Source organism: Rhinolophus hipposideros, assembly GCF_964194185.1.
Source record: "Rhinolophus hipposideros genome assembly, chromosome: 7".
In the NCBI taxonomy this organism is placed as follows: domain Eukaryota; kingdom Metazoa; phylum Chordata; class Mammalia; order Chiroptera; family Rhinolophidae; genus Rhinolophus; species Rhinolophus hipposideros.
In genome coordinates this window covers 100,132,760-100,153,760 of record NC_138053.1, presented here as the reverse complement: position 1 = coordinate 100,153,760, position 21,001 = coordinate 100,132,760, and the positions used below count along the sequence as shown (strand labels likewise).

The 21,001-nt window shown below is 54.3% G+C and overlaps 1 protein-coding gene across 2 annotated transcripts; it reads left to right on the top strand.

The window, feature by feature from the left end:
- The first annotated feature begins 1 nt into the window (after position 1).
- Positions 2-19,290, top strand: LOC308499613 (uncharacterized protein). Of its 2 annotated transcripts, XM_081053281.1 has the most exons (6): positions 2-99; positions 3,593-3,871; positions 8,649-8,710; positions 10,026-10,205; positions 18,239-18,390; positions 19,178-19,290. In XM_081053281.1, exons 2-5 carry the CDS (start codon positions 3,727-3,729, stop codon positions 18,347-18,349), a joined length of 498 nt encoding a protein of 165 aa, XP_080909407.1. In that variant the 5' UTR covers positions 2-99; positions 3,593-3,726; the 3' UTR covers positions 18,350-18,390; positions 19,178-19,290. The 2 variants fall into 2 exon arrangements, with proteins under 2 accessions (XP_080909407.1, XP_080909408.1); XM_081053282.1 differs by lacking the exons at positions 2-99; positions 18,239-18,390; positions 19,178-19,290 and adding an exon at positions 12,739-12,871 and having other exon boundaries at positions 3,303-3,871.
- Positions 19,291-21,001: the final 1,711 nt, after the last annotated feature.

The window sequence follows — 21,001 nt, the reverse complement described above, 5'->3', positions numbered from 1 at the left end:
CGTTGCTTAGAAACACACACTGAAGCAGGGTCCCCCTCCCGTGGCGCGTGCCCGAAGCTTCTGTAGCGTGTCCTTTAATCCATGTGACCACCCCAGCAGGTGAGAGAAATGGGAAGAAAACGCTACTATTATCCCTTCAGCGACAGTTTCAATTCCTGTTATTTCCCAAACCTGGCACTGCTGTGTTCACACGCGGTGGCCTCCCACGTCCACCGCCAGACCGCCGTCCTTCAGTCTCTCCTTAGGAACGATAGGTCCAGACGCCGTGTCTGCAGTAAGTGGCCAGGCAGCGGTGGCTGTCAGATCCAGTGGCTGTGACTGGGCTTCCTTCGTGCAGCGGAGCCCCGGCCTCCCCCCTCTGAGCCTCTGCAGGGGTCCGGCATGACGTCACACAGGTGGGGTGAGCTCTGGCCTTCCGCCTCTGAGCATCACTGCTCCCTGAGACTGTTAGGAAATCAAAATGCACTTTCCCACAAAAGAAGGGCTCCAGGCCTCTCCCCTCCACACCCCCACTTTGTGCTTGGTTAGTGGGAGCTGTGGGGGGCTGGAGCAAGGCTCTGTGGCTTTGGGGGTGGGGCGCCTGATGTCAGGGGACTGCTCACATGATGTCACAGATTTGCCCCCACGGGGAGGAGCAGTCCCTCAGCTGCCGGCACTCCACTCTGCGGGTGTGTGGACAGACTGGTGACAGTCCCAGGTGTCACAGCATGAACCGAGGTGGTGAGGTGCTGAGGTCACTGACGGGGAACAGCCTGTGCTCAGTGCCATCCTGAAGGCCACCGCTCATCTGTCTCGTCATGCAGGGGTGCCAGCGGGCCCGCCACGGGGTAAGGGCTCCTGGGCTGACTACTGTGCCTGTTACTGGTTTCACAGTGTTCATAGTTCCTCCGTTCCACAGACGCTGGTAGTTTAGACACCAGGCAGTCTAGGGCCGGCTGTGCGATGCCTGGGGCTGGGCGCTTCTCGCAGAAAGGAACCCCCACACGGGCCAGAGGTCTGAGGTCGTGGGCCACGGTCCCCCGGAGACAGGAAGCGTCTTCCAGGCCTCCCTCCAGCTCCCCACGTGCACACAGCATTGTAGTGTCTCCCTCCATGCTCGCATGGCCTCCCTGTGTCCCTGTCTTCACGTGACCTCCCCCAAATTCACATTCCCGCAGTGGGTGAAACAGAGGCTGGGACTGCATGGCCACTGCCCAGGAGACTCAGGGCGGGGCCTGTTCGGGGGACCTTCACCAGGTGTGCAGCCTGGTGGGCTCCGGCCCCGGGCTGGCCCTTCAGACCAGGTGCCTTGACCTGGGACTGATGCCAAGAGGAAGTGTCACAGCTCACTGCCTCCTCTGGGACTCTGCAGTGTGTGCAGGGGCACAGCTGCCCTCCGGGAGCCAGGACACAAGTGCAGAGCCTTCCTCTTGAAAAAGTCTGAATAGACACAAGAACTTGAGTAATTTGCACAAGAAAGTGGTTTACACCTACCAGTTAATCTTGAGACATAAAAATGAAATAACATTTCTGAAGCCAAATGGAAGCAAATTAACCCATTAGGCTGGGGGCATTCAAATGCGCTATTTCCTCAGCTGGAGGGGACACAGCAGAGGAGATCGGGGGTCCCCCGGCCACGTCTGGGCTCTGCCCCAGAGGTGGTCCCACCTCGGGGGTGTGGTGCCATCCTGCAGCTCTGAGGGACAATGTCTGAGTCCAGCGAGGCCCTGACCTGGGGACTGCCGGCAGGCACTTGGTGTCCCCCACTGTGTCCCCACGAGCCTGCAGGCCATGTTATTTCTGGTGTACAGGTGGGCAAACGGGGAGGCCTGGTCGGGTGCAGCTCCGGAGCCTGTATTAATGGCATGGCCGTCGGGACCCCTGGGACCTCAGCAGGATTGTTCTCAGCGCTGACCTATGCCCCCCAGACCACGTGGGCTCACTTTCCTCTTCAGGGTTCGCTGAAAATAGAAGTGAAAATTTTAACCACTTGACTTTTACAAAGAAGTGCATTATTATTGCATCAAAAAGGACCAGCCTCAAATGCACCAGTCTGTGCCCACTAAGGGAGATGTCCCAGGTGCATGGTCACCCAGGAAGCCTGCCTGCAGTCACAGGGCCATTGGCAACGGACTGCACCGCGGTCCAGGTAGTCAGGCACTCTTCTCCCTCCGTCCCCGCACCTGCTACCTGTGCCCCGGGCCTCCCAGGGGAGGGCGGCTTTGCCTCAGCTCCTGGAGATCCTGGGGGACCAGCAACATTCTCCAATCACAAGTGTCCCTATGAAAGTACTGGCAGCTGAGAGGAAGACAGTGTGTCTGCTCTGAGCTGGTCAGGGCCATGGACACAGCCATCAGGGGCGTCCCCGCATGTAGCGGCTGCTCAGACGGGGCTGCATGTGTCTGCAGATGTCCAGTGACGGCTGCATTGTAACAAACACGCACAGGTGGCAGGAGAGCGTTCTCGACCGATGGATCCTGCCAAAGGATCGTTTTTATAGCAAGCCTTTTAGCAAAGTGAATCTCTACCCCACCTAATCTGTTTTCTCCAGGAAATCAATAATAACGCTGAGGAGGGGAGAGGGAGAGGACACGTCCTTCAGGGGTGAGCTAACTGGCCAGCAGCGTCATCGTTCTCCATGTATGTCCAGGCACAGACGCTTGTGGTTTCCAGACTCTGGACGTCAGGAGGGGCCAGCAATGAGGGTGGCGGGCAGCGTTGGGATGTGAGCAGCCTGGGGGGCAGCATCCGGAGGGGCGGCGTGTCCTCCCAGTTGCCCATGCCTGAAGCCTGGGAAGCCACTGGGGACAGATAATGAATTGGGAAACGCGCCCAACACTCCTGCTCATTTCTCCTTTGGGCATCGAGTACAGACATCATTACAGACCATGAATGGACGGGGTACGGAAGCATGAGCGTGGACAGGAGAAAGCTGGGTGTGCAGGGGGGCCAGCTTGTGAGGTGAAATCCGTCCCTGTCAGGACCTCTCCACTTGGTGGGGTGCAGGGGGTGCCCTGGAGTCCAGGAGAAGGGGACAAAGGCCACCCAAGTTGTTTCAGGGCAGACACAGAGAGGAAGGGCACCGAGTGGGAAGAGGTGTGGGAGTGGGGGCTCCTTTGAGGGGCAGGTGGTCCCTGGAGGGGTGGGAAGGACTGGGAGTGCTGAGTCTCGGGGCTGCTCTCGGGCCAAACCCAGGCATAGCCGTGGGGGCGTGGAGGTGAGGGGCCTGGGCCCCACCCCAGACGTTTCTGTGCGGGGCTGGGTGGCTGGGATGAGCAGACCTTGCCTCCCCCATCTCCGCTGAGAGCCCCTCCTCATGTCTTCTTACTCTGTGACCAGAAGTGGGGAAGACCAAAACACACAACTGCCTCCTCTGGGACTCGAGCGGTTTCGCAGGAGGAGAAAAGCTTTTTTATTAGTATTAGTTTCAGGTGTACAAAACCATGTAATAGACATTTACACTCCTCAGAAAGTGATACCCCCCGCATCCCTCCCCCTGCGACATCACAGGCAGCCGTTACAGGTCCACTGTCTATTCCTTACGCTGGTCTCGGCTTCTTGTGACCATATATGTATGTATAAAATTATAATTGACTTTCATTATTAATTTCAGGTCTTTCTTGGACCCACGTGGTGCAGCTGTTTTGCCTTTTATCCGGGACAGTCCGTCACACTGGCAGCCTCGTGACAGTGCCAGTCCTGGAGAGCCTTATCTGAAACGCGCATTAATCTCACTGTGATAACGTAATGCAGTGCACACGTGTGGTCTGCCGGTTTCTGGAGAGGATGCAGAGAGCACCTGGACGCCGCCAGAGGGTCAGCCTGCGCGCCTGCCCGTGGGGGGAAGAGTCGTCGAGGGCTGATGGGAGGGGAGCATTCCGCTTCACACTGGGTGAGACGCCCCCGCCAGCAGCTCCGGTGACAGGGCCACACCTGCTGTGGGCGGCGCTGGCCGCCCTCTGGGGTCTCTCCTGGTCTCCCCAGATTCGCCCCTCCACCCAACAGCCAGAGCGGCTTTGTGAACGTCTGACCTGGGGTTCTGACATAACGTAGGGACGGAGCAGTACAAACCCATCGTCGCCCGAAGGGCAGGCGCAGGGGACGCCCCACTGCGCAGGGACCGGCTCCCTGGCCCTGGCCTGCGCCCCGCGCGGCCTACCTGGGCCGGGGTCTGAGTGTGGGCGCCGCCAGCCCCGGCCTATCCACCAGAGGGCAGTGGTGCATAACCGAGCCCGGGTCCCCGCGGGTCGCTGACACCCGACGCATCTGTGACAGGGAGGCCACGCCATGTGGAAATAGTGCTTCCGCTCAAAGCTGCCCCGGGAAAGGGAGGGCAGGTTGGGGAGACTCAAGTCGCAGCAGCTCCATTGCAGCCGAGAACAGCGGGAGGCCACTGCAGGAGGCTGGCCCTGGCCTTGACCCAACGCAGGCCTGGAGTCCTAGCCCCCCTCGCCCCCACACCCCCAGCCCCCTTCTCCAAGTGTCCCTCAATGGGACACCCTGCGGGCCGCCATCTGGCAGTACTTGCCGCCTCCCCTCCCACCCGAGGTGTTTCCTTTGGCCAGCAGAGCAGCACGTCCAGTCCGGGTCACCGACGGGGAGGCCTGCGCAGAGGAGGTGACTGAAGACTGGGCCCCGCTACTCCCTGCCCACAGGGCTCCACGGCCACAGGGGTGCTGGGTTCCACGAGGACACGGCCTCCGGCAGATTGGGCATGTCCCAGGCCGATTCTCAGGAAGCACCTCCTTACCTGGGGAAGGTCGGCCTGGCCAGAGGCCCCCACAGCGAGGGGACCCTCCTGGATGGGCCTGCCTGCGCCTGACTTGCATAGCTAGGCAGCGTTTTCTTTCGGCATTTCTCATAAAACGGAGCCACTGGTGCTCTGGGTCGTCAGGGGGTCTGACTGTCAGCTGACAGCACAGCCCTGGCGTCCCTGCCTGACTGATGGCCGGACCCCGCTGGCAGCCCCTCTTACTCATGCTGAATGGTTCCTCAGAGGCTAATATCAGTATCATAGTACTAATATATTAGACACGGGGAGATTTTAAATTTCATTTTTGTGCAGTTATTTAAAATTTAAAATGATAACGTCTAAGCCAATTAAATTTCAGTTGATCATTCTCCAAGTGCACAGAGTCTTATAAAATATGAATTAGGGGTCTTAAGAACTCTTATAACAACTTAATCTCCACGTAGCTGGTCTGCTGTGGGGGCTGTCATGTCACCGTGTAGACCTTAGGAAATAAAAAAGGGAAGACAGACACCGGGCAGATGCAATATTGAAAATTATCTCAGCCGTCTGCCTTCAAGTTCTGGGCTTTTTTACGCACATTCAATTCCTTCTCCTGTTTTGCAGTAATTATTGGACCTCTCTCTTTGGGGATTTCTGGCATTTTCATAATTTAGTGACTCCAGTGAAGAGAGCCTGTTTGCAGCCTTGAAAGACGTGCTGCGTCCGGGGAGGCCTGGGGGCATGTAGCCCATATCCTGGCACCTTCTTGTCCATGGCTGTTGTCACACTAACCGTGTGCAGCACAGCAGTCAGTGGTGCAGCCTGCTTCTTTTCCAGGAACACTCAGAGCACACATGGCTCCTGGCCAGATGGCCTTAAAACCCACCTCTCCCACCAGGGAGGGAGGCTGGCCCAGGAGCGCCACCTCAACTTCTGACTGGGGCCCTGGACGACACGCAACACCACGGCAGAGCTTGGCTTACTGGTGACCAGTGTGACGGTCATCATGTCTGTGGGTCCCAGTTCCTGGTCTAACATGTGGATCATAAACACCTCTCCTCTGAGGGTGCTGTGGGCATAACATTGTCTGTGGGCTGATCCCAGTGCCTGATGGGCGTGGACGAGGGGCAGACGGGCAGGACCACAGGACCTTTGCTCATCACGTCTGCAGCAGGACGTGGGGAGGCCGAGGGAGTCAGGTCACACGGTGGGCGATTGGATTGTCTCAACTGTGAAATCAGAAATAGCAGAGTCAGAAGTAGGCCCACGATCTCCAGATGGTGGTTTGGTCCAAACACTCAGGGAACTTGGCGCAGTCAGTGAAAGGTTGGGAAATGAGTCACCGCCAGGAGTGAGGCCACAGAGGAAAGCTGTGGCCGGGGCAGGGCATTGCCCCTAGTGTCCTGGGGCCTCTGCTCTGGCTTTTCCCTTTGGGGCTCCTTGGCAGAGTCAGATAGCAGTGCAGTCGACATCTACTTACTTTCCTTGACGTGTGACATTATTGTGTCCCTCTGATTTTATATGTAGGTCTTGGGTTTGGCTGGAACAGAGCTGCCACGGCCAGGAGCAGAGTGCTGAGGACTGACTCTGGGACAGCCGTGCTTTTGAACAGTGTGTGTCAGCCTAAGGTCACCTTCCAGGTGCGGTGATTGTGTCCACGGGAAGGTGCTGTCTGGCACCTGGGCCACAAGCTGCCACCACCTCCTGCCCAGCAGTGTATGGCAGCCCTGGACGTGCTTCTCTCTGTCCTGTGATCCCGGCACCCTGTGACCCGTCGTCCTTGGCAGCCATCATGGGGTCTGTGCAGTGCACCCCACTGGGGCCACAACCCCTTCTTTGTCTTCTTGGACACACTGAATCTTTTTTTTCAAGATTTTTATTAAAACATAGCTCACATAAATATTACGTTTCAGGGGTACACCATAGTCATTCAACATTTCTATGCCTAAAAAAGTGATCATCGTGCTAAGTCCAGCAACCATCTGACCCCACACCACGCTGTCATGATATTGTTGACCGTCTTCCCCATGCTGTGCATTACATCCCCAGGACTTACTTGTTTTATACCTGGAAATTTGGGTCTCTTATTTCTCTTCACCTTTCTCCCCTTTTTAATTTTTCAATTATGGTAGACGATCAATATTATTTTTTATTAATTTCAGGTATACAGCATAGTGGTTGGACATTTACATAATTTGAAACGTGATCTCCCTGACTAGTACCCACCTGGCACTATTCATAGTTATTTCTTATTATTGACTATTATTGTTGAGAAATCAGCTGACGGTCTTATGGAAGCTTCCTTGTAGGTAACTAACTTCTTTTCTTTTGCTGCTTTTAAGATTCTCTCTTTGTTTTTAAACTTTGGCATTTTAATTGTGATGTGTCTTAGTATGGGCCTGTTTGGGTTCATCTTGTTTGGGATTCTCTACACTTCCTGGGCTTGAATGTCTATTTCCTTCACCAGGTTAGGGAAGTTTTCAGTCATTATTTCTTCAAATAGGTTTTCAGTTCTTTGTTCTCTTTCTTCTCCTTCTGGTACCCCTATAAGGCAAATGTTGGTATAATTGATGTTGTCTCATAAGCTCCTTGAACTGTCCTCATATTCTTTCTTTTTTTTCCCTTTTTTTTTTTTTTTTGCGCTGTTCTGTTTGGGTGTTTCATCCTATCTTATCTTTTAAATCACTGATTCAGTCCTCTGCTTCCCCTAATCTATATTGATTCCCTGTATAGTCTTCATTCCCATTATTATATACTTTATTTCTGAATGGTTCTTTTTTTTTTTCTATCTCCATTTTTATGTTTCGTATCTCTTTTTTGAAGTTCTCCCTGAGAGCATTCTTATAACCAGTGTTTGGAACTCTGCATCTGGTAGATCACTTATCTCCATTTTCTTTAGTTCTTTTTCTGGAGCTTTGTTCTGTTCTTTTATTTGGAACATATTTCTTTGTCTCCCCATTTTTGCTGCCTCCCTGTGTTTGTTTCTATGTATTACGTTGAGTTGCTATATCTCCTGGTCTTAGTACAGTTGCCTTATGTAGTGGGTGTGCTGTGGGGCTCAGTGGCTCAGTCTCCCTTGTCACCTAAGCCAGGTGCTCCAGGAGTGTCCTTTGTGTGGGTTGTGTATGCCCTCCTGTTGTAGTTGAGCTTTGGTTGCTGTTTGCATGTCAATGGGAGGGATTGACCCTCAGGCCAATTGGTTGAGGATAGGCTGTGACTACAGTATAGGAGCTATTGTGCAAAGGCTGACCTGACAGAGCAGGATTCACTGTAACAGAGCTCTGGTGCCTGTCCAGTCTGTCCTTTGGACGTGTCTTCCTCGGAGGTGGCTGGGTGATGTTCTGGCTTGGACTGAAGCTTGCCACTGGGTATGCCAGGCCTGGGGCCTCCTGGGAGGGACCTTACCTCAGGCCAAGTTCAGCTGCAGCCTGTGCCCCGCCTGGCCCCACCTGGCATGTGCCACAAGCAATCCGCAGACGGCCACTGCCTGCGCTGGTCTTGGAACTGTCTCAAGAGGCCAAATGTGAACTGAGGCCAACTGTTGCTAGATCCAGGCTTAGGGCTGCTCAGCTGTATGTGTGGGACATGCCAGAGCCAGATGCTGCTTGTTTGAGGTTTGTGAACCTTTGAGAGATTTGGGGAAAGTCTGCAGCATGAGCCAAGGCAGGCCATTTGTTTGGAAAAACCACTGGAAGCGGCTTGAGTGTTCCTGAATGATGGGTGGAGTGGGGTCTCCAGGAATCACCAGGGTGGGGTGAACTGTGTTAGTCAGGTTGATGGAAACTCAGATATAATGCCCACCTTCGTCTGTACGCAGGGGGAGGGAGGGCTCAACAAAGGAACAATGGCTCTCACCAGCTCCTACATCCAGAGGAAAGCTGCTCCATCAGCTCTTGCCCTGCATCCAGACAGCTCAGTTTCTCTTTCTATTTTGAAGGAAAACGAAGGAAAACAAAGAAGCATTTCGAGCTGCTGCCCCAGCACTGGAGCTCAGAGAAAGTGAGTCCATCAGTGAGTAAGTCCGGGCTTGGGCCCTGGGACACTAGCTGTCCTCCATCGCACCCAGTCACAATCTCTGCTGGATTTTACAGCCAGAAGTTATGAGGACTTCTCTCCCCGGCACTGGAATTCTGGGCTGAGGAGCCTAGTGTGGGGCTGGGACCTCTCACTCCTCAGGGGGGACCTCCGCAGCTGAGATATAACCTTCTAATTTTTAATGGTCATGTGCTGGTGTGGGACTAGCCTGTTCTGTGTCTCTGTCCCTACCCCTAGTCTCAAGGTGGCTTCTGTATGTCTGCAGTTGTAGGGCTTTGGTTCTGCTAGACTTCAAGTGATTCTCAGTGATGGTTGTTCTGTGGTTTAGTTGTAATTGTTGTGGTCCTGAGAGGAGGTGAGCACAGTGTTTATCTACTTCACCATCTTGACCGGAAATAATCACACTGAATCTTTTGAAGAAACAGTTCCTCTGCTAAAGGGCTGGTGGGAGAGCTGTGTTTTACATTCCATTTTGCCTTTATTGTTTATGAAACTAAAAATATATTGTTGAGACTGGTGATCTTCAGTGGTGCCAGTCTTGAACTCAATGTTCAGACGAAGCCAAGCAGGATGGTGGGCATTATCCTTGGTCGGTTTCCATGGGCGTGTATTGATCAAACAACACAGTGACACGAGTAAACAACACAGGGCCAGATATCTGGAGAACGCCGATTGTGATACAAGGTCCTGACACACTGGGGAGGCATCTCCTGCCCAATGGAGATTGCAGTCAGTGAGGTGAGCAGAGATCAGACAAGTCATTCCACAAACAAACATCTGAGAAACTTGGGCCCCAGGCTCCTGAGTTTGGGTGATGTGTTTTGATTTAAATGAAGAAGCAGCCTCTAATCCTGGTCCTGCCCTCTGGAGTCTCTGACAGATGGGAGACTATGTTTTTTGCCTCCTCTGTGAGGGGAGGGCTCCTGTGCAATTCGAGGAAATGCTCTATAAAGAGAGGAGAGGCTGTGGAGGGTGGGGCAGGAGCCTCTGCCTTCGTGTACCCAGGCTTCATGCACTGCACAGACGTTACTAACTGACCTCACAAAATGCTTATCTCAGCTGTGCTGTTCAGCAGATCTGAGGGCTAATTCATAATGTTTTATTTTACTTGAGTTCCACAAAAAACAAATGAAGTCAACACTTCCCATCATAGTCACTGACCTTAAAAATCCCAAACAATGTCCTTTATCATTCTTATTATCTGTGTTTTCTCAGGCTCATAGCAAGTGTGGCTTTTATAAAGAACTTGCATAACTGTAGGAGTGTCTTCACTTTACAGATGAGGGAGCTGCAGTACCCAAGGAATCCCCCATGTGTCCAGAGGCATGGGGACAGATTTCCAACGCCCAGCTGGCATGGCGGGCTGTCCCTGAGCTGCTGGCTGGAGTCATCTCCCGGCGTCAGTCTCAGCAGTGCCCTTTCTGCGGCCAGCATACCCCCATGTGCCCCACGCAGCATGGTGAGTTCTGGGGGCCTCGTTTGCCTGAGTGTGTGGAGGGCTCATACATGAACAGCCAGAGTGTAAATATGGTAAATGGCACTGAAGATCACTAGTATCAAACAATCAGCTTGAGGGCTGATTTAAAATTTCTCCCTGTTACTCTCCCTCTGTGTTACACACACCACACAGCAGCCACACACACACACACACACACACACACACACACACACAGTGTGCACACACACAGCACACACATGTATACATGCCATATTCACACACACCCTCAATGGTCTCCGAACAAGGATTTTGTAATTTGCATCACCTTCCTCGGCTGACACTAAAAACACCTTTGCAACCTGAGCTGCCAGCCCCATGACAGCAAGCTTCCTCCAGAAATGTTCCAGAAATCTCTCTGGAAACCACTGCTCCTGGCTGACCTTGCTGACCACTAGGCCAGGGGCTGAAGGGCTGCGGCTTCTGAGGGTCCCAGAGCCCGTGGGGCCTGGCCCTAGGGGCCAGTAGTTGGTGATACACCACGGAAGGTGCCAGAAGCCATGGGGCCAACAGCGGCTGGGGCCCCACAGGGCCGGGCATTTGCTGTCACCATTGGTACCTGAAGCACTGCTCTGCTCCCCAGAGAGCGCATGATGGACAAGTGTTCATTTCAATGCCCTGGGAGGATCCAGCCTCTTGAAAACGGGCGCGTTACCCACCATCATACCCTCAGAAGGTGGCTGCCCTCAGGGGAGCTGCGATGTCAGCTCACATCTCCTTACTGTGGCTCAGAAAGTGAAGCAGTCTGGAAACTTACTCTGGCATAGCAGTGAGGCCAGGAGAAGATGAAGCAAAGCACTCAAGATCAGAAGGAGAAAAGTCTTTGAGAAAAGACCTCATGTCATTTAAATTGCCACTCAAGCCCTAAAAAAACAAAAACAAGCAAAACTCCGAATCCTTGAAGTCCCTGATTGTTTTGTGCATTTACAAGGACTCTCTTTCCCAGTTACCTGAATGAATTAACACCTACTCAGTGCTTAGAGGAGCACCTGGCCGTAGTGACCAAAACAGCGTGTTACCCAGGAGAGCACATGCTCTCTGAAAGCAAGTGTGCAGTGACACCCGGGCACGCCGTGCCCTCCTCACAGGAGAACGCCAGTCCGTCCTCTGAACTCAGGGTGATGGTGGGGTTTCACTGTGTTCACACGAAGCACATTGATAAGGTCTCCGTACGTGACAGAATCAAAGGACACATCCACTCGCTGTCCACCTACAAACCAGAGGACAGCCGTCATGCTCTCTAAGCCTGTGTTTGGCCAGCACCTTCAGCCATCACCTTCCAGTACGTCCCCACATTCTCACTAACGTGGTTATTTGGTTAGCACTTCGCCATGCGGTCATTTACTTAACGTAAATGTAATGATCATAAAGCTTCTAATTTATGTCCCCAAAAGCACTTTGCTGCGATTTCATAGGTCTGGTCCTGGTCCTGGGTGACTCTGCTTGGCCTGGGCACACTCTATTTACTGTGGCCAGTACCTGCCTTCATCAACAACACCTCCTGTGGGAATTAATAAGCGAAGTCCCCTTGAAGTGCAACGGAAGGGTCACAGGAGTGCACTTCCCCGCAGGGCCAGAGTCAGTGTCATGACACTCGGCCTCCCGGCCTCTTTCCCGCCCTGAGCAGCCTGCTGCCCTGTCGGCTGAGTGTGGGCTGGGCCAGCATCTTCTGTGAAGGAGAACATCCTTTGAAATAGTGTATCAGCTCTCAATTCCTGGGTCCGCACCATAATGCTGTGTGACAAACACTCCCACTACAGTAGCCTGGGGCCATGTTTGGGTAGCAATGGGCGGGGCTCAGCGGGCGTCCTCCAGGCGGCCCTGCCCAGATCTGGGTGCCCTGCTGGCTGTTGGCTAATCCAAGGTCTGCGCCCTACGTCACGAGCTCCTGAGGCCAGCCTACCTGCACCAGTGTCTGCTCCTCTCCGAATTGAAATTCTCCCCCTGTGTTGGCAGCTTGGTCAGGCCGTTGGCAGGAGGAGGCCATCACTCAGCTGGTGTCCCACTCAGAGTCCAGTGAAAATCCAACCCACCCTGAGATTCCAAAGGGAGACATGCAAGACGAGGAACTGATCGCAGATGGTGGTGGGAGGGCTGAGACCGGACAAGGAGGCGGCACGTGCTCCGCCCAGGCCCACCCGCCACCCTGGGCCCCTATGGGAGAAGCTGCAGCCTGGGAGGAGCTGACGCCCCAGACAGGGAGAGGGGGAAATAGCCCGTCTCTCTCCCTGTCGCCCAGCAGCAAAGCACTGGCCAGGGCAGCTCCACCCCAGATAGTGCAGGATGGGGGTGTGTGAGGGTCTGAGGGCAGACAGGATGGTGCCCTCACCATCGCAGGGACAGCTAAGAGAGCCTGGCTCCTGGGCTGCCGGAAAGGGCATCTGGACACAGCTGCTCCTGCATTCCTGTCCAGGCTTGGAAGGGGTGGGCGAGGCTGTCCCCAGGGCAGCAGGAGGGACCCAGGCTTGCAGGTACAGTCCCATCTCTCCGGGTGCAGACAGTCTGCTGCTTTGGCCAACGAGAACGTCTCTGAAGCATGTGGCCTGAGTTGAGAGAGCTGAAGGAGGCACTGGGGACCAGGACCCTGTGTTTGGGTCCCTGCCACCCCTCCTGTTCGGAGCCTCACCTCGCAGGAAGCGGCCTTTCCCCGTCCAGATGACGACTCGTGGCTGTAACCCTCGAGGGCCACCCGCTCCTCCTCTCACTTCTTCACATCCTCTCACGTTGGAAGGAGTTAACCGTCCAGCACAGCCGTGGTGTGGGCGCCGCGCTTCTTGAACAGGTTTCTGTCTCACCGCTCATGGGCTGTGGGCGGTGATGCGAGGCCCGGCGCTGTCCTCTCCCCCAGACAGGCCCTGCCTGCACTGATGCCCCTGCTGATTTAGTTGCATTGTAAAGTGTGGGTGCGCCGCGCCTTCTGCGTGCTCAGGCTGAGTTATGGTGGCTTCGTTAATGAGCCGACTTGTTCTGCAGCGCGAATGGCCATTGTGAGCTCTGGAGGCAGCGCGACCGACCGCGAGGGGGCTGATTCCCAATGGTTGTCTGCTGTGTCAGCAGGTACCTGGCGCGTGTTCTCTGCGGGAGACCAGGCGGCTGAGGGCTCAGCCCCACGGCCCCAGGGCTTCCATGGGGAAACCTCCCGGAAAAGCTCTCCTGGGTAAAACCCACTCCCTTGTCTCGCTGAAAATCCCGGAAATGCTTCTCTCCCAATGCTGCGGTGGCTGGGGCCTCACTGTGTCCTGGGAGAGGGGAAGAGGGCTGGTAGGTGTGGCGCTGGGGTACTCGTTGGGGTCACTAGCTGGAACACAGAAGCAAGTGGTCAGCGAAGGGCTGCAGACCACAGGCCCTGTCCAGGCCCCTGCCAGGCCCCTCCCTCTCTGCTGCCCCCCAGCCTCGGCTTCTGACCCAGAGAGATCTGCCTGGGCTTGCCTTTCACCTCATCCCCCCAGAAGCCCCTCCGCCTGCAGCTATGGCTCAGGGTCTCCTGCTTCCTTAGGAAACTGCCTGAGGGTAAGTGGGAGCTCACAGCCTTTCATTGTCACTGGCCTGTTTCCTAAGGGACATGTGCCCTGAGCATGAGTGTCATTGGCCCTTTGGCTGTGCCTTCTGCTCCTCTGTCAGCGACGTGGCCTGTCCCTATGCTCACTCTGACCCCGCTGACCGGGACTGACCACATGGACGTCCTGTCTCTGGGTGCCGGCTGCCCATCTCTCTCTGTCCCCTTACTTGGGGTCCTCCTGAGTCTCCAGGCTGCCAGACTGGCTTCCTGCTAAGGGCATGTCTCCAGAAGTGTGGTGGGCACCCTGCCCTCCTGTCCCGAAAGCTGATTCCTGCAGATTCTGGTCTCGGTTCCTCTCGGGACGTTGACTGAAATGGTTTCTCCTAGAGCGGTCACAAGCTGCAGCCCAGCTGTGACTGTCGGCAGGTCTCCCTCTGAAGGAAGCAGTGGGGTTTCATGTATCCTGGTCAGTGTGGCTCGGGACAAGACGTCTAAAGGGGACCTTTGTCACTGTCTTCTCCTCCTTTCCCTTACAAGGCACCTGCTGCTCTGAGAGGCTAACCAAACTGTACCGGCCAAATCAGTGATTTCTGTAAAAAGAAAAAAAAAATTACAATCTTCTAAAGCCCTGGTTACAAATGCTTAAAGTATATCCCTAAGAGCAAACTCAAGCGAGAGATCGGTGTCACCTGTCCCGGTTTAGAGTAAATAGTTCAGATCCCACCTAGCGTGGATTAGCTCTTCTCTGCGTGAGCCCCCACCCGCCCTGTTCATGTTCAAGCCACGGGCTCGACAGCGTGTGAGAACCGAGCCAAGAGGTCAGTGACTAGACTTAAGGAGGCGTGTGCGAGCCTGAGCAGCACCAACCCTGCCAACCACGGTGACAAAACACTCAGAGCCCGGGTCCAGGGCGTGCGGCAGGCTGACCACGGGAGAGGCGGCGCCCTCCCACGCAGGACCTGCTGTGAGGGCTGGATGCAATGAAGCCGGGCAACACCTGAACGAAGCGTGGGGCAGGCAGAGGCCCAGGGGGACCCTCGTCCTGGCTCCCACCCCTCCTGGGCATGACTGCACAGGAGGGGGCAGCAGAGGCCTGCCCGTCCATGTCCCTCTGCCCCCCTCATTGTGCTGGCTGCAAAGGACTTCTGGGGGGTCCTTGAAGCAGGGTGTGGGGGCCAGACCCTGCTCTGAGGGCCCCTGGGACTCATTTGCATGGGTAAAAAGCCGGACTTAGAGAGAAGAGTGAGGCACCCTCGGCGACCCCCCAGTTCAGGGAAAGGCAGCTGCCCTGGGGGCAGCCCGCTTTGTGCTTCCTGACGGCAACCTGACCCTGCGCCCAGGGGGCAGCTCAGGCCGTCCAGCATCTGGGTTCCAGAGCCGGGGCCGAGGGGGACCATGTGTGGAGGCCGTCAACACCCACAGCACGGCCCACCCCGGGGGCTGTTCTGATGCACCTGAGACCCTGAGGGTAGAAGTGGGGGCTGGAGTGCTCAGTGACCCTCACGTGTCCATTTCTAAGATTCTAAGATTCACACGAGGTTTTATCCTTCAGAGTTGTGCTTCTCTTTCATAGTTACAGGATCTGACAGGAGGCGGTACCTCCTCAGGGTGTTTGCAGTGGGCCAGACAGTGGTGGCCAGTGGCATCTGTTAGGGAGGAACTGTGTTTCCCAAATTTATGTAGTTGAAGTCCTGACCCCAGCACCTCTGAATGTTACTGTGTTTGGAGACGGGCTGTTTATAAAGGTAACTAAAGCTAAATGAGGTCATCAGTGTGGGTCCTAATCCAGTAAGATTGGTGTCCTCATGAGAAGGGGAGATGAGACCCAGACACACAGAGGACGACCATGTGACGACCCAGGGAGAACCTGCTCACACGCCCAGGAGAGAGGCTGCAGGAGGAGCCAGCCCTCAGGACCACCAGCCTCCAGGATGAGAGACAGCAAACGTGTGCTGTTAAAGTGGCTTCACCTGTGCTGCTAGCCCTGGGCAGCTGGTAACCGGGAGCCCTGGCAGTGCAGCCCGTGGCTCGGCCCAGCCTCTCGAGATTCAGGAGCCTCCAGCTCCTGGCCCACGCTCAGAGCCTGGTTCCCAGATGGGGAGGCCCTTTCCCACTTTCTTCTGCTTGGCCATCTGAGGACATGATGGGGACAGACGGCTCGCTAAGTAGCCACAGGCAGGCTGGTCAGTCCTGCCCTCTGTCTCCCGCAGGCCCTTCCCCACCCGCCCTGCTGCTGCCCACCTGTCGGTGCCCGGGCCAGGCTGCGATGGTGTGGGTGGGATCAGGAAGCTTCCCTCACCAGCCCCATGGTCCCTCCTGGTCTCCAGTATTCTCCCTAGGAGCTGACCCTACCCAGACCCACCAGCCCACCTCCTCACATGACTTCCCCCTCCCCTCTGTGCACTCTTGGGAACAGCTAGGTGTGGGGACAAAGCCCCCAAAAGTAGTTTCCAGGCTCTCGGCCTCACATAGAAAGGTGCTGGCTCGGGTAGTAAATGGCCATCAACTGTGATCAGATGGCCAGCAGCTGTGGCTAGTTGGCCGTCAGCTGTAACCCGTAAGCCACTGGCCACTAATATAACTGCTGTGGCTACGCTAGCAGAAGGGAATGGGGGCTAGCAAGAAGATGGTGGCTGGCAAGCGCGGACTGCTGTTAGGCAGATTATGTAGATCCTGCTTCCTGTGTCTCCAGCCCAGCCGCCAGCGAGAATATATTGGTTTTTTTTTTTTTTTTTTTTTTTTGGTTGTTGAGAGCCCACTGGCCCATGTGGGAATCGAACCGGCAGCCTTCGGAGTTAGGAGCATGGAGCTCTAACCGCCTGCGCCACCCGGCCGGCCCCGAGAATATATTGGTTTGACTTCCCTACCTATGGCTCCGTGGGTGTTCCTTTTTGGCCTTACCGTGTCCTGCGTTCTTGGGCGGGGAGTGGGAGTTGAGACACTGCACGACAAGTGGCGCAGTGAGCAGGGTCCCCTGCATGACACTAGGAAAGGACGCCCATGAACCCAAGAGCCTTAGCACATCCAGGAAATCAGGAAATGGCTCTAGGCAGGAAGGGGACACATAGCTCATTGTGGGAACAGAGCCGGGAGAGCAGTTTCCAGGCTCTCGGCCTCACGTGGAAAGGTGGTGTCTTGGGTAGCAGATGGCCATCAGCTGTGACTAGTTGGCCGTCAGCTGTTACCGGTTAGCCATTAGCCACTGATATAACTGCCCGTGGCTAAGCTAGCAAGCGCTGATTATGGATTGCAGATTGCAGAAGGCGGATTGCAGTCAGCACGGTGGGTTGCAGTTAACAAGTGAGGTCAGTTGGCAGAGAAGCGGACTGCGGGTTGCAGATCCTATCGCTCCTGCTTCCTGTGTCTCTGGCCCAGCCGCCAGCGGGAATAGAGTGGTATGACTCCTCTACCTATGGCTCCGTGGGTGTTCCTTTTTGGCTTCACCATGTCCTGCACTCTTATGTGGGGAGCCAGACCAGAGACCGCGCATGACACCCTGCATGACACCCGTCCTGTTCTGGGATCCTCTGTTCCTCAGGATTGGCCCGACCCCACGGGCTCCATCCATCCATACTCGGGTCCTGTAAGCCTCTCAGGTCGCTGCCACCTGGGTGCCCTTAGGCCCGGACTCCGTTTCTCCTCTGTCCATCACCCTTGCTCCCGCCTCAGCCCCAGCGAAATCTGTGCAGTGGTCCCATGGTTCTGGAGCCCCATGCAGAACATGGTCGTGCTTTTCTCCAGGCAGATGGCAGATGGTGTTCTCCACTCATGTCATGGGTGTTGGGTTTGTCACTGGAAGGGCCACACGGCCCTGGGTTCCTCTCATTATGGCACCGGGTCCCAGACACTTACTTGTCCTGCAGCCATCAGAGGAATTAAAATGAACAGCAGCCCTGATGGGGGAGCTCTGCAGAGCAACGCTGGATGGTTACTTACTTCACAGCAGGAAACGCGCAATCAAATTCTAACAAAAGGTCACATTTGCAATAAGTAAAAAGGAAGTGTAGGTAATTGGTTCTGGAGCCCGTTAATACCTCTTCAGGCCTTGAGAGGCAATCTGATGCACTGGAAACCTTTTTGTTCAGGTGATTAAAAATGAGATTTCATTAGATCATTAAAAATAAGGGTGCACAATCTGTTTTCTTAGATTCTATAATGTTATCAAAAGAGGAAAGTAAATCCAGCCAGGCAGGCACTTGGGTTTGTGAATAAATAGAACGTAAATCAGGCTTACAGAGTCCCCAAACAGTCCTGGCTGGACAGGAGGCGGCTCAATGGGACAGTGGGGACACCTTTGGGTTGGGGGTGGGGGGAGGGGAGGTTGTTGAGAGTCAGACCCCATCTCGGGGTCTGGGGGAAATTGGCCGTTGGGAGTCTAATCAAGTCGTGAGCTGCGTCTTTTCCAACATGAGAAATTATTTGCAGACCCGCTTACAAGGAAAGGGGAGGGACATAAAGAGGTCTGCTCCCTGGGCCCCATCCCTCTGTCCTTCTCTAGGCCACTGTGGCTGCAGACTACGAGGGGATGGCTCGATTGCATCGGCAGGCCTGGAAGGTGCTGGGACAGGCGCTCCAGTGTCATGACATGTCCTGCAGAAAATCAAGATGAAACCTTTGTGTCATGAAATCTCACCGTTTACATCACCCAAGGTGAAATGTCACATCTAAAAATAGAATGCAGCCATTAATAGGAATTCTGTTTATTTGTGTGTTTTTCTTTTTTCCTTCAATCCCAACTATGAAATGTGTGCTGGCCTTCTCCTCAGACCCTAATGTGGCAGCTTTGTGGGAATTTAGTCACGTCTGATCAGTGTTAGACTTTAGCATCCCTTCAATGTCCCATAATTGTGAACAAAGCTCCTGATTCTGGCTGGCTGCTGAGAGCGAATGGTGGGCACTGGGACGCTTACAGGGCCCCTTCGTGCTCTGGTGGCCTCTGTCATTCACACCTTAGTCACAGGAGGTCCTGCCTGCATCCTAAAGACCAGGAGTGGGACTTCCGCATAAACTGCCTCACAAACCCAATCATCATCTTTCATGTGAATTTTTTTTGCTTAAAAGAAGGAAAATCATGACATACCAGACCTTTATTTTTTTTAAGGCACATTTTCTTGGCAAACATAATTATTTGTGAGACCCATTTAGTTTGTAAATAGAACAATTTGTTCTTTTCTAATCCATCGAATTTTAGGATTCAGAAAAAATTCTGAAGATTTTTTTTTGGCTTGAACAAAAATATTTATCAACTAAATTCCGATTTTATATAAATAAAATGCTGTGCCAGAGACACTGTCGTCATTTCCTTGTATTTTTATATTCATAATTTGGATTTCTAGGATTCAATTTTACTTTTAACCAAAAGAAGAAGAAAAAAGAAAAAAGAAACAGTCAATTTAAAGTTTTCTCCTTTTACTTACAAATTGTTTTCTTTAACCAGTGGGTGAAATAAGCTGTGAAGTTCTAAGAAGACAAACCTGTGGAGACTTTTTGTCATTAAAGACCCCACACAAGTGAGTCACAATTTCCCGGCTGGCCATTTCCATGGCCTGGTCCCACAGAAATTTGGTCTTCACACTAATACTATTTGCTCCACGGACTTCGATAACCTGCTGAGCCAGGTAGGCTTTGATGGCCAAGGACCTGATAACCCCGTTTCTTACCCTAAAAACAGGCACCCCACAAAAGCCAGCACTTTTGAGGACTGTGAGCCCCTCGCCACCCCTAACCCTGCACGTCCTGTTTTAGGGCTTTTCATCCTGTCCTCAGGGCAGCAGGTGACAGATGCCATCCTACGATTCTGCCGTGTGAAAAGCCCTCCTGTCTGCACAGAGGGGCCCCCTCTGGGCCCCAGGCTGCACAGCTGGCACACTGCGCTTCTGGTTGTCCGCACGCCGCAGCTCTTCCCTGTCCCAAAGGCCGGGTCTCTGCCTCCTGGGCCTTCTGTGGGTCCCCTCTGGGGTGCTCTGTCCCTGCTGTGCCCCGGCAGGTCCCACTGTGCCCCCTGCTGTGCCCTGCGCAGGCCCCCTGCCCTTGCCCATGTGGCTTTGGGGGTTGTGCTTCCCGGTGGGGTCTCCGGGGCAGGAGCTGGCTCTTCATCAACTTTCGACCCAGGCTCATGGCATCGGCGGATGTCAGGTGACCCCTGAGGACCATTTCCGTGCAGCGTGACCCCGGGTTCACGTGGTGGTTTGGTGGGCTGTAACATCTACATAATTAACAAAGCGTATGATTGCTCAGCTTCTCCGCGAGCCATTCTGGAGAAGCCTGAGGGGCTCGCCTCAGCCCGCGGGACGCAGGGACGATGGCGGATGTCCCAGGAGCTGTTGTGTGCAACGTCGCTCAACCCTCAAGACCTGAAAGAAATGGTACGTTCACGAGGTTCACACCTGGCTTAGCTAAACGAAGCGGAATTTGTCCTGTAATGATCATTTGCAAGAAACAAAAAACTAGGGGTGTTTTTTTCAGACTCACAGTTATTGCACCAGATTCCACATAGTGACTTAGAGCCCAGAGCCCATTGCACCCACGAGTTAATTATGGATGGAGAGAGGTCCATGCTTCTTGCTAAAGCCAAGCGTCCAGCCCGGAACGAGTAGCCTACCTGACACAAAGGCGCTAGCTATCAAGACTCCATCCCACCGAACCTTGGTGACCACCCCTCCCTCGCTTGGGCGATTGGCCGCCCCGTCACTCACGCTCCATCTTATGTGGTCACTTCATGCTGTTACTCTGTGGACCCATGTCTCCCACTCGCTGTCCTGCTTTATCAGAGGGTCACGCACTCAGGCCTGCACCTAGGCACTGCCCTTCACCTCCTGGGCTCACAGCCTGCATTTCACTTTCCCATGGAGAGACTGGGCCCAGACCCCAGGGTGACAGAGGCCCAGGAGTGCCAAGGCGTTTGGTTGTGCCCTTTGCTCCAGCCCGGGGGCTTCCATGCAGGCAGGGACTCTCTGCCCATCCGTACATGGGCCTGAGCGCTCTGTCCCCTGGAAGTAAGGGGTGCCCTTTCAAATTCACCCACAGGAGCCAAAGGCGTAGGACACCAGCCTGTCACACAGCCAGTTTCTATGTTGCATTAGTTGTCACTCATAAGATCTATAGAAATCCAAGTCTTTTTCATATCAGGGAAATTATTTTTATTTTATTGTGACTCACAAAGACTGTTAAAATCAATTCTCATGATTCGTGTCCTTGTCGTCTTACCAAGGAGGCTTTGGGGACAGCAGCCTGAAGACAGAGAGCCTGGCCGAGCGAACCA